The sequence below is a fragment of the Gracilinanus agilis genome, chromosome 2 (assembly GCF_016433145.1).
Source record: "Gracilinanus agilis isolate LMUSP501 chromosome 2, AgileGrace, whole genome shotgun sequence".
Taxonomy (NCBI): Eukaryota; Metazoa; Chordata; class Mammalia; order Didelphimorphia; family Didelphidae; genus Gracilinanus; species Gracilinanus agilis.
The window spans coordinates 314,881,899-314,895,798 of record NC_058131.1 but is presented as its reverse complement, the minus strand read 5'-3'; the positions used below and the strand labels follow the sequence as shown (position 1 = coordinate 314,895,798).

Below are 13,900 nucleotides of genomic sequence, written 5' to 3'. Positions count from 1 at the left end.
GGGGGGGGTTGAAGGGGAAAGGAGGAGCATGAATCATGTAACCATGTTAAAAATGAATATTAATAAATATTTAAAAAAAAAACTAAAAACTATGTACTTTACTAATTCTTAGTTGTTCCTACAGTGGTCATCATGCCCATTGGAGAAGGATCAACCTTCTAAACATAAAACTTATATAATGCTGTTTTCTGAAGTACCACTCTCCCATCTGGGCAGCGTACCCACTTAGATTTAGCATCCCCAGAGAGTGGCTTACTATTCTTCTTCAGGATATGGGGGGTAACCCTAAAGAGTTATGATCCAATACTTTCACTCAGAAGTCCTTACCAGCATTCCTACCAGTTAACCAGACTGCAACTAGCTTTCTCAAAAGGTATTAGGTAGTATAATAAAAGCAATGGATTCACAAAGCAATCTCCCGATATCAGGATACATTCTTTTCCTTGCACCTTTACACATCTAAGGTCTCTGGAAAATGTTGGACTCAAAACTAAAATGCAGTGGTAGTGAGGCACACATGTAGAAAACATGTATGATAAAAGAGTGCATCCTAACTCCTAGTCCTGGGAGATCTCTCTCCCTTTGTAGAGCTTTTAAGTATAATTCTATGATAGTCTCTAAGGATCAGTGCCTTTTTAGAATCTATATCTGGAATTCTCTTTATTACAAGAAGTCACATCCCCTAAAGCAGTTTCCTTCTTTTGGTTTCTATCATTCTGCCTGTGACTGTGTACTCAGTATGTCTTTTGTTGCTTATAGCTGGATTTGTTTTCTGTTACTGATCCAGACTCTCCAATAATATGATCAATGGGGATAGAGAAAATATAACACTCAGTCTAGCTTCATTCTCTCTCCTCCCTTTGCTGACCTCTGAAACAATTAAGAGTCTTCCACCATTTGACCAGTTTGCTGCCAGACTGAATCAATTGCTGAAATTCATCTATTTGAAGTTCCCAGTGGTGCTTGGTTAGCCTGTTTGGATAGCCAATCATACTGTTTCCTTCCTGATTCAATTAAAGAGTAGTTCACACCTCATGAAACTATCACAGGGTGCAAACCATCTTGTTCACACATTTAAAACTTCATCAAGACTTTACACTGATTACATTAGCTGAACTGAGGAGAAATCACATTTCTTCCCCTTTACCCTACTTACATTTCAATGACAGCTGAGATAATCTCATCTTCAATCACCCGGAATGACAACTCCTATTCTTTTATGATCATAATGCATTTCATATAGCATAATTTTTCTTGGGCTTCACAAGAATACTTGAGAAAGACAGGGCAGAGAATATTTTCTCCATCTTGCAGAGGAGTAAGCAAAGGCTAAAGGAGCTTAAGGCAACTTAAGGCAAACAAGCAGTTGTCCAATGACACACATTTAAGAAGTGGAGGAATTGTGATTTAAACCTAGCATTTCTGAGCCCAAGGTTAATAGTTTTTCTATTGTTCCTTTATACTAGGTGACTTTCATTGTGCTCTCAGAATTGTGGAATAGATTACTAGATTTTTCAACCAAATTTAAAGCTTCTTAGGCCGAATTGATTGGTGGAAATCATAACATGATAAGATCTCAATGTTGGAAGGGACCTTAGAAAACATCCAAAATTCTATTCTGGGAACCATCCTCCCAGTCATCAGGATTGGAAAGTTTGTGATAGCTCATGTTAGACTAGGAGTTCAGAGATTTTGAGTCTATTCAGGTTCTTTTAATTAACTAACTTTGTAAATCTAGGGAGTCATTTCCCTAGCCTTAGTTACCCCATTTGTAATATAGAGATAATGGTCTTTTTACAAACTACTTCACAGGGTTCTTATGTGAAGGATTATAGAAGTGTGAACTCTTACTTTAGGAAAAGTCACTTCTCTGAGATTTGTTTTTCTCCTGTATTAAATGAGTGAGTAGCAGTAGATGTTCAAATAATTATGACTGGAAAGGATCTCAGAGGGAAGCTAGTTATGCTTATACTTGAATAGGAATTCCCTCTTCCATGTAATGCAAAAATCTAGCATATTACAAATGAAAATCTAGTATACTTAAAGAATTCAGTGACAGGAAACTCACTACTTAATGAGACAACATTTTTATTTTTATTTTTTCCTTTTTTTTTAAGAATACTTTCCCATAGTTACATGATTCATGATTCCCCCCCCCCTTTTCTCCCCCATCCCAGAGCTGACAAGCAGTTCCACTGGGTTATACATGTATCATTATTCAAAATCTATTCCCATGTTATTCATATTTCCAATGGAGTGATCTTTTAACATCAAAACCCAAATCATATCCATATTGAACTACGTGAACAATCATATGTTTTTCTTCTGTGTTTCTGTTTCCACAGTTCTTTCTCTGGATGTGGATAGCATTCTTTCTCATAAGTTCCTCTGGGTTGTCCTGGGTCATTGCATTGCTGCTGGTAGAGAAGCCTATTATGTTCCATTATGCCATAATGTATCAGTCTCTGTGTATAATATTCTCATGGTTCTGCTCCTTTTGATCTGCATCAGTTCTTGGAACTGTCTTTCCAGTTCACATGGAATTCCTCTGGTTCATTATTCCTTTCAGCACAATAGTATTCCATCACCATCAGATATCACAATTTGTTCAGCCATTCCCTAATTGAAGAGCATCACCTCATTTTCCAATTTTTTGCTACCACAAAGAGCATGGCTATAAATATTTTTGTACAAGTCTTTTTTCCTTATTATCTCTTTGGGGTCCAAACCCAACAGTAATATGGCTAGGTCAAAGGGTAGATATTCTTTTAAAGTCCTTTGGGCATAATTCAAAATTGCCCTTCCAGAATGGTTAGACCAATTGACAACTCTACCAGCAGTGTTATTAGTGTCCCAATTTTGCCACATCCCCTACAATATTTATCACTTTCCTTTGCTGCCATATTGGCCAGTTTGCTAGGTGTAAGGTGGAAAGGCAACATTTTTAAACAGCTCTCCTTTCTAGAAGGTCTCTTCAACTCTGACATTGTGTTCTATGTTCTAATATTCTAAGGTCTCTTTCTCTGAGGTCTCTTTCAGCTCTAACATTGTGTTCTATGCTCTAATATTCTAAATTCTTTTAAGGTATGTTCTAACTCTAACCTTCTATGTCCTAGCAACCTATGAATGAATGTAGGATTGAATAAGTATTGATTACTTATATGCTACATACCACAACTCCTGCTAGGTACTATAGATACTCACAAAAATGAAAGCAATCTCTGCCTTCAAGGAGTTTTTATGTCTTGTAGTCTGGTAGGGGGATACCACACAAAGGGGAAAAAGGGAGCCAGGAAAAGGAGTTTTCATCTGAGCAATCACAGGCAATAAGGGTTTAGCCTCAGGGTAGATCACTGTCACATTCTTTCACAGTAGCAAAGATGGCATTGAAGTTTGTGGTGGCAGGGCAAATAACAAGAATGCTTACAATGAATTTGGAGGTCCTGCTTCCTTCAAGGATGGCTGGATGTAATGTGAAGTACAGTCTGGTGTCAACTCCATATAATGGCCTAGGTGAGTTTTTTGAAATGCATGCATATCAATCAGGATAATCTAGTAAGGTGATGGCAAACCTATGACATGCATGTCAGCACTGAAATTTGTAGCCATTTTTGATGACACGCAGCCGCATGTGGTTACATACAGAGAAGTATGTGGCTGCATGCCGAGGATGAAACATTTGCTGTAGTGTAGTGTAGACACTCTGTGCACTATAGATGACAATTCTACCTATATTAATTTACCTATTTTGGTTTATTAAATACAGTTATATATTACAATTATACGTTTTTGTTATTTAAACTAAAAATATCATGAAATTATGATTTTTTTCTCAAAGTGATATGACACCCGAGTTATGCTCAGTTTTTTGACGAATTTTGACACACCAAACTCAAAAGGTTGCCCATCACTAATCTAGTAGAAGAGTATTTGGGGGAGATTAGCTTCTTGATACTTGGGTTGAGAAGTTCACTTTTCTTGGAAGGGGATGCAGTAGGATCCCTGGTTCCTAGACAATAATTAGGTGGGATATGAGAAATAATTTGGGGCAAGCTAGATATAGTAGCCAGCAGCTAAGAGGCACAGTCTTAGCATACTGGGTCTGGAGCCAGTAAGATCTGAGTTCAAATTTGACCTCCCACACTTAATAGATGGGTGATTCTGGGCTAGTCACTTCTGTTTGCCTCCGGTTCTTAATTGTAAAATGGAGATAATAATAATCCCAAGGTTGTTGAGAAGATTAAATGAGTTGAGGTTTGTAAAGCATTTATCATGCCTTTCAAGTAGTATATGATATATAAATTCTCATTTCCTTCCCTTCCCCTTAGTAGTTTGGGTAAGCTTTAATTTTTTCACCACCCAAAGCTTAGCCTCTGGGCAGTTTACCAGAGCTGAATGATTTACCTTCCCTCTTCACCCTGCTCCAGTCAGGTTTTGAAATCTCTTATCATTCTAAAATTCTATTCTTCTATGTTTTATGTTTTATATTTTAACATGTTATATGGTTTTGAGAGACTGGGGTTCAGTGTGTGGTTCCTGTTTTGTCCCTTTTATAGCCTTGATTTATAGTAGATAAGATAGCAGGAGATAAGAATGGGAAAGTAGGTTGCAGTTAGATTGTACAGGACTTAGAATGCTTGGCAAAGAAAATTATATTTTATTCTTTGGGCAGTGGGGAGCCTCTGAGGATTTCTGAGCAGGAAAGTGATACCATCTGAGTAGTAAGTTAAGAAGATTATTACTGGGGGCAGCTTGGTAGCTCAGTGGATTGAGAGCCAGGCCTAGAGATGGGAGGTCCTAGTTTCAAATCTGGCCTCAGACACTTCCCAACTGTGTGACCCTGGGCAAGTCACTTGATCCCTATTGTCTACCCTTACCACTCTTCTGCCTTTGAGCCAATACACCCTATTGACTCCAGGATGGAAGGTAAGAGTTATAAAAAAAAAAGAAGGTTATTACTATTTAAGCATATAAGAAATAGATTGGATTTTGGAGAGATTATAGGCCTGGTGTCTGTCTTAAGATATTTACCAATTGTCATGTGGAAGACAGATTAGACTTGTTCTATTAGGTAGGAGGACAGAACTAGGACCAATGTAGATAAGTTACCAAGAGATATTTTAAGCTCATTGTAAAGAGAAACACTTCGAGAGTACAGGATTTGGATTCAGTAAACCTTTCTTTCAACTCTACCACTTCTTAGTAGCTTTGTGATTATGAATATTATTTAACCTTCTTGGTTTCTTCATCTGTAGAATGAGAAAGATGTCCTACATAATCTCTAGGATCCCTTTCAAATTTTAACACTTTTTTTAAATTTAAATTTTGAATATTTTCCCATAGTTACATGTTTCATGTTCTTTCCCTCTCTCCTAAACCCCTCCCACCCCCACCCTCCCATAGCCAATGCACAATTCCACTGGGTTTTACAGGTATTATTGATTGAGACCTAATTCCATATTATTGATAGTTGGACTAGAGTTATCATTTAGTGTCTACATCCCCAATAATATTCCCATCAGGCCATGTCATTAAGCAGTTGTTTTTCTTCTGTGTTTCTACTCTCACAGTTCTTCCTCTGAGTGTAACACTTATTTTTTAAAAGTAATAATATTCTCTTTTCAAAGAATCCTCCCAGTTCTAAAGTTCTGTACTTTATACTCTAAGATTCTCTGTTCTAAGGTTCCTTCTAAACCTAATGGTCTAGATCAGTGATTCCCAAAGTGGGTGCCACCGCCCCCTGGTGGTGCAATCCAGGGAGGCGGTGATGGCCACAAGTGCATTTGGGTACAGTAAATAACTGTAAGGGAGTGGTGATAGTATGTGACAGGGGGAGCTAAGTAATATTTTTTTCTGGAAAGAGGGTGGTAGGCCAAAAAAGTTTGGGAACCACTGGTTCTAAAATCTCTAAAAGAGATTCTAAAATCTCTCTCAGATCTCACATTCCATGAGATATTAGGATATCTGTTCTAGCTTTAACATTCTATATTCTTTGATCTCTGTTAACCCTAATATATTATGAAAACATATGATCTCAGAGTTGAAAGGGACCTCTGAGGGTTAGTAGTTCTACTTTTACTTTAAACAGGAATTCCCTCAGCAATGGGGGGCACCAAAACAGAGAACAGGATGTTTTCTGCCCTGACATTCATAATATCAACCTGTGGATATTCATCCAATGAGTCTTCTGTGATGACTTCCATGCTGTAAACCTCTAATGGGTTGCTTTGCTGTTTGTGTTTAACTCTCCAGGTCAGCTTTTGGGTTGTGCGGGAGATTCTGACAGCACAGACTTTAAAAATAAGGGCAGAAATCCTGAGCCATTTTGTGAAGATAGCAAAGGTAAGTTAGCACTTCCTGTAGCATTATTATCATCTCTTCACTGTTATATGATAAGGGAATATATCTCTCTCTCCATGATGGTATTAGGAGCTGAAGCTGAGTGACTATGGAAATCCTTAAGTGTTACACTCTAGTTGTAGTGATGAAACACTAAGGACCCCTCAGGTATATTTGAGATGAAATTGCTACACCCAACTTCAATATAACAGTGTCCCAGAAATAAGTAGATTAATGAATAAACTGTGGTTCAGATTTCACAGTTCTTCTGTCTACTTATCCTGGCTTAAATTATGGATAAATGCTAAATGACTGCAACTTAACTTTTAGTTTGAATAATCCCTCTTCCTTCAGATACCCAAAGATATGTTTGATAATCCTTAGGGTAAGAATGACATCCATCTAAGTAAGTTTCAAGATTTAATGATAACAGACTTAGGGGAAAGAGAAACAGGGAACTGAAGGGAAGAGGTATAAAGGGAATCCTTGGCTAAAGCTACAGATGATCAGGTGATATCAAATTGAAGGTAGCCAGGGTTTGAGATTAACCTTTGAAGAGGTTTATCTTTCTCAGTTGTAACCTGGCCAGGCCAGGCTGTTTTAACCTGAATGAGGTTGTTTGATGGTATTGATGTTGCTTCTTCTTTGATGATTAATTAATTAGGATGTATAGTATAGATTCACACAGGCTTGGAAAATAAGGTATTGATCAATACTGGCTGCTGGTATCTTAGATTGACCTTTGCCTCTAAACCAACCAAACCTCCCACCAAAGCCCTGCTCCAAATTGAGAGAGATCCTTCAATCCAAAACCTTCTTTTTATACCCCTTCAGTAACTGTCTTCCCCTGCTGGCTTAAACAAATCTCCGGTTCATTCCAAATTCCAAACCACTAAATGTCAATCATTCTGCTCTCCATTTTGCATAGCAGAAATGATATTACATCACTCAGACTCAGTGAGTTGGCTCAGTTTGCACTGGTTTTTCTTTTGATGAGTGCTATGGTTGTGGTTTTGAGTTTCTCTGGTTTCTGACCTCTAGAAGTTTCTGCTGTACCCTGAAATCCTTGATGACTGAACCTCAGATTTCATGACTGAGAGTCTGTTGTTACCACATGGATCCATGAAAAATACTGGCACAGCCCCTGCAGTACATGTGCAAAGGAATTCTGTCATGTTCATTCAGAAGGTCTGTTAGGGTCAGCATGATCCCTGATTGGTTCTTGGTACCTCTATTTATTTTCCCTCCATGCCTCTATCCTCCTATGCCTCTTTGCCACTTAACTAAATTCAAGAAACATTCATTAGTGACCATGAGATGCAGTAGGACAAGTAGGATTTGAACCTAAAAGAGTTCAATTGAGTTTTGGCTCTACTACTTATAAGCTATGTGACTTCAGGCAAGATACTTCATCTCTCTGCAGTCTTAATTTTCTCCTTTGTAAAATTTGTGTGCTAATATTTGCATTGTTTATCTCATAGGATTGTTGTGAGGGAAGTCCTCCATAATAAATGCAATAATGATGATGATGATAAAAAATAATAATAATAACCAAAGTCCAATCTACAATCTATTTGGAGGTGAGCAGTACAGTAGACGAATGCCATTCAAGATTCTTAGCAGAAACTTAATATAATAATAGCATTGGTAGTGGTGCTCCTTCATGATCTGGAACCATAAGATGTCAAGATGTAGTAGAATAGAGTAGAAATACCAATAACCTACCTGCTAAAAATAAGCCAGATGGTGCTGTTCACTACAATGGACAAACCACTTTGAATATGAAATAGACCGATGATATGAATACTTTTGTTCTCTACCAGCCCTGTTATCCTATCAAAATTGGAAACAAATCCTACTAGTTATAGACAAGGGCTTCATACTGATTTCCATAGAATCCTCAATTTCAAGCTATATAATAATGCATTGTTGACCACTGCAGGGCAACTATAAGAAAAACTCTATCTCCAATCCAAGATTAGATGAAATAAGGAATGAAATGAAAGAGCTACTATAATCTGTAGAGGGAAAAGTTAAAGAACTTGAAGCAACTGAAAATGTTCACTTAATGGAAAATGTAGAAATTACATCTGATAATGAAGCAAACGTTTTTATAAAAAAAGTAATACTGCCTCTTAAATGATTTTTGAAAAGGAGATGGACAGACTTTGGGATTTTGAAAAGCAATCTTGAGTTTGACAGCGTGGCATCAGTTAGCAGACCAACTTTATCAAAACACAGAATTTCATATAATTGACATTTACTGCAACTACCATGAATTAATTCACTGTCCTACAATATTTGAAGGAGAGTATAAAAATATTTCAGCTCCTATTCATAAGAGCATATGTAAAAACTTTTTCCATGTGTAAGGAATTTAAGGGTTTGACTAAAATATATGAGAATTCTAAAATAATATGGTAGTCATGGATTTAAAATATTATAGCTCAAGTCAAAATGACTTTTAATAGCTTTTATTTACAAAAGGGTGGAAAGAGTGAAAGTAGAGAAATACCAAAAAAGGGTAGAGAAGATGTCTACCCTGTCATGCTAAATATTGTTCCGGTACTTGGCTCAGCCCTGCAGGGCTTGTTAACCCTCAACTAGAGGACCCAGAGTTCCACCCACACAGCTTCCTCCAAGAAGGGAAGGCCTCTATGAAACTAATCTCTCTCCAGACACCAAGAAAGGAAGGCCAGCACTCACTCACCCAAGAGGCAGTCCAAGTTCCAAGTTACCTCCAAGAAGCAGATCACCAGTTGAAGACAACTACCAAAGAGTACAAGGATGACCTCTAGCCAAAGAAGATCAGAACTTTTATAGTCCTTTTGTCCCTTCCCCTCTTCACAGGGGCCAATCATAGCTTCCAAATTGCCTAGCACTGCTCAGGGGTGCAATGTCTGTGGGAGCCACATGTAAAGGGTAAAAAAATTATGGTTGGACTGAATATTAAAAAGAGTGATCTGGGGCAGCTGGGTAGCTCATTAGATTGAGAGCCAGGCCTAGAGACAGGAGGTCCTAGGTTCAAATCCGTCCTCAGACACTTCCCAGCTGTGTGACCCTGGGCAAGTCACTTGACCCCCATTGCCTACCCTTACCAATCTTCCACCTATAAGTCAATACACAGAAGTTAAGGGTTTAAAATTTAAAAAAAAATCTAAAAAAATAAAAAAAAGAGTGATCAGCAAGAAATTGATTCAATTCCTAATTAAAGACTCAAGTCAGAATGACTTTTATGGTAGTTTATTTACAAATAGGAAGAGAGAGTGGAAGTAAGAAAATGAGAGAGAGGATAGGACAAGATATCAAGCCTAACATGTTAAGTATTTTGCTCCTGCCCCTGGCTCAGCTCAGGTAAGGCTAATTAGTCCTCAGCCAGAGGAGCCTCAGTCTTCAGTGGAGGGTGGAGGGCCTGGGAATGAATAAAGCAAAGTCTTCAGTCACAAAGCCTCTCTTAAGAGGAGAGTCCCTTCAGAAAAATACAGGAAAATAGTCAATCTTTTTCACTCACCACGTGGTAGTTCAAAGGGAGAGATTTAAGATCAGTTTCACCAAGTCCAAGGTCTCAGCCAGAGCTCCTCCAGGTCCAGTTCAAGGCCAAAGAGAGTGAGCTCCCTGGAAGCTCTTGAAATGCAAGACCCTTTTTTTGGTCACTTCCTGTGCCTTTCTCCCATTTCATGTGTACCAATTACAACAAAGACTTCAGTCAATTCTGATTCATCACCTACTCACATGTGGGTCACAGACCTCCACTACTTGAAGATTAAGTGGTGGTGTTTACACTTTTGGTGAATAAATCTAGAAATGGGCAGGGTAGGATTAATCCCATCTTCACACACACACACACACACACACACACACACACACACACACACACACACACCTCATCCTCTGAAGATGTTAACTCTTACCATAAGCCTCTGAATGTGTCAACTTTTTATCATGGGATTCACAAGTTTCTGATTGTTTGGGTTAAAAAGGTAGAGCTCTCCAAGTAAGTGACTTGTGAATTCTCTTACTTGATGGTTTACAAAGTTTTAAGAAGGGGTGTTTTCAGTTTGGGTTGATCAATTTAAAAGTTGCTGATGCTAGACCAAGAAAGACTGATTTACACTTCTCACCTGGTAGAAGTCATAGGGGGACAGGTAGAATTGTTAGTGAATACTTAAGTAGTACAACAGGATCATTCACCATGGCAAAAGCAACTTTGGAGACCTACTGAACATCTATGTAAAGTTGTTTGAAGATGACATCAATATCTAATTGTATGCTCAATAGGAAACTTGAAAGACCTATCACCCAATTAAAGATAACACAAATGAAACTTGTGGAACAGAATCCAGAAAACAAAAGGATATAAGAAATTCTAGATTCCTTTAATCAGTAATTGAAAACGAAGTCAAGAGGTCAAGGCATTAAAAAAGTGCAAAGCACAAAAATATATGATGGCAAGGAGTCCAACACAGTGGAAAAGCCAGTTGAATCAAATGAGAAAGAGACAGCTTGAATACCATTACTACAATGAATTACAGAACACTTTCAGCAATGTAAATGACTGAAATGTTGGCTTTTCTGCAACTGTGAAGTTTAGAGCTGGATTAAATGAATTATTATTGGCTCAAGACTTTATGATGGCATATGAATTGCAAGGAAAACTACTAATTTCCTTTATGAGGTAAACCTGATCTCACCTTTCTTACCTCTCAAGAGGCATCACATATCTATTATCAAAAGATGAGAATACCAGTGACCCCTTAAAATATGGGACAACCTAGTGGTTATAACTTTTATACAAGGCATTCGCTGATGCCATTTTAAAAATTCAAAACCACAGAAAAGCAATATATTGGCCAAGAGGAAACACTGTGTGCCAAAAATTCCTAGAGGTGTAAGGAGAAATTTATTATTGATTTGGTACTTATTGAATAAGCCACAAGAAATCACCATGATATTTATTTTGCTTTTATTGACTATCATTTCATAAAATGTTAACTTTATCAAAAGTTCATTTTAAAATGGATTTTAATCATCTCTTCTCTTTTTGTATCATCTAGCTGTAGTACCCTTCTCTTTCCTCCTCCTTTATAGGAAATAATATTTTAATAGGAAGAAGAGAAAAAAATAGCAAAAATTAACAAATGAGAAAAAAATCTGATATTGTGAGCTATGTTTCTTAGCTGTGGCCTTAAGCTGCCAGGGAATGAGGGGAGTTATCTACTCATATCTATTCTTTGAAATTAACATTATTCCTTTTAATTTTATATTTTTGAGTGCAGACAGCTTGTAATTGTTATTTTTTCTCTTTACATTAATGTAGTCATTGTGTTGTCCTGGCTTTGCATACTTCACTTTGTATCAGTTCATGTAATGCCATACTGCTCTACATTTATCACATGACATTTCTTACACCTCAGTGATATTACATTATATTCTTGTGCCACAGTTTGTTTCTCTAACCAGATTTTGACTCCAACTATTTACCACCCAAAAGTGCATTTATAGCTCATAGTTTGTTTTTTTAAACCCTTACCTTTCATCTTACAATCAATACTGTGTATTGGTAAGGGCTAAGTAGTAAGGGTTAAGTGACTTGCTCAGGGTCATGCAGCTAGGAAGTGTCTGAGGCTAGATTTGAACCTAGGACCTCCTATGTCTAGGGCTGACCCTCAATCCATTCTATGTTTCATGCCTGATCTTATTGGGAAGGCTTCTAATTCATCCACATTGAATATGATGCTTGCTAATGGTTTTAGATATATACTGTTTATTATTTTTTAGGAAAGGTCCTTCTATTTCTATGCTTTCTAGTGTTTTCAATAGGAATGGATGTTGTATTTTGTCAAAGGCTTCTTCAGCATCTATTGAGATAATCATGTGGTTTTTGTTGGTTGGCTTGTTGATATGGTCAATTATGTGAATGGTTTTCCTGATGTTGAACCATCCTTGCATTCCTGCTATAAATCCTACCTGATCATAATGAATAACCCTCATGATCACTTGCTGGAGTCTCTTTGCTAGTATTCAGTAAAAGATTTTTGCATCTATGTTCATTAAGGAAATTGGTCTGTAGTTTTCTTTCTCTGCTTTTGATCTACCTGGCTTTGGGATCAGTACCATATTTGTATCATAAAGGAGGTTGGTAGAACTCCTTCTTTACTTATTATGTCAAATAGTTTGTATAGTATTGGAATTAGTTGTTCTTTGAATATTTGATAGAATTCACTTGTGAATCCATCTGGTCCTGGGGATTTTTTCTTAGGGAGTTTTTTGATGGCTTGTTCATTTTCCTTTTCTGATATGGGATAATTTTAGTATTCTATTTCTTCTACTGTTAATCTAGGCAAGTTATATTTTTGTAAATATTCATCCATCTCACCTAGATTGCTCAAAATAGTTTTTAATGATTGCCTTGATTTCCTCTTCATTAGAGGTGAGGTCTCCCTTTTCATCTTTAATACTGATGATTTGGTTTTCTTCTTTCCTTTTTTAAATTAGATTGACCAGTACTTTGTCTATTTTATCTGTTTTTTCAAAGTACCAGCTTCTAGTCTTATTAATTTAATAGTTCATTTACTTTCAATTTTATTGATTTCTCCTTTAATTTTTATAATCTCCAATTTGATTTTTAGCTGGGGATTTTTAATTTGTACCCTTTCTAGTTTTTTAATTTGCATGCCCAGTTCATTGATGTTTAACTTTTCTAATTTGTTAATATATGCATTCAAAGATATAAATTTCCCCCTGAGTACTGTCTTGGCTGCATCCCACAGAGTTTGGTAGGATGTCTCATCATTGTCATTCTCTTCAATGAAATTATTGATTGTTTCTATGATTTCTTCCTTAACTATCTGATTTTGGAGAATCATATTATTTAATTTCTAATTAGTTTTTTTTTAATTTTTTTTAACATTTATTAATATTCATTTTTAACATGGTTACATGATTCATGCTCCTCCTTTCCCCTTCACCCCCCGCACTCCCCCCACCAATGGCCGATGCACATTCCCACTAGTTTTGTCATATGTCCTTGATCAAGACCAATTTCCAGATTGTTGGTAGTTGCATTGGTGTGATACTTTCCAGTCCACACCCTCAATAATGTCCACCCCGACCCATGTGTTCAAGCAGTTGTTTTTCTTATATGTTTCCTCTCCTGCAGTCCTTCCTCTGAATGTGGGTAGCGTCTTTACCATAAATCCCTCAGAATTGTCCTGGGTCATTGCATTGCTGCTGGTACAGAAGTCCATTACATTCGATTTTACCACAGTATATCAGTCTCTGTGTATAGAGTTCTTCTGGCTCTGCTCCTTTCGCTCTGCATCAGTTCCCAGAGGTCTCTCCAGTTCGCCTGGAACTTCTCCAGTTTATTATTCCTTTTAGCACAATAGTATTCCATCACCCGCATATACCACAGTTTGTTCAGCCATTCCCCAATTGAAGGACATTCCCTCCTTTTCCAATTTGTTGCCACCACAAAAAGCGCAGCTATGAATATTTTCGTACAAGACTGTTTCTCTATGATCTCTTTGGGGTACAAACCCAACAATGGTATGGCTGGATC

The 13,900-nt window shown here is 37.3% G+C and overlaps 1 protein-coding gene across 5 annotated transcripts in view; it reads left to right on the top strand.

The window, feature by feature from the left end:
- Positions 1-13,900, top strand: part of RALGPS1 (Ral GEF with PH domain and SH3 binding motif 1) — a 549,948-nt gene that overhangs the window by 128,167 nt on the left and 407,881 nt on the right. For all 5 annotated transcript variants that reach the window (XM_044664221.1, XM_044664222.1, XM_044664220.1 and 2 more), the window contains exon 5: positions 6,253-6,342. In XM_044664221.1, the coding sequence (XP_044520156.1) occupies positions 6,253-6,342 (90 nt within the window). The remainder of the gene's footprint in view (positions 1-6,252; positions 6,343-13,900) is intronic.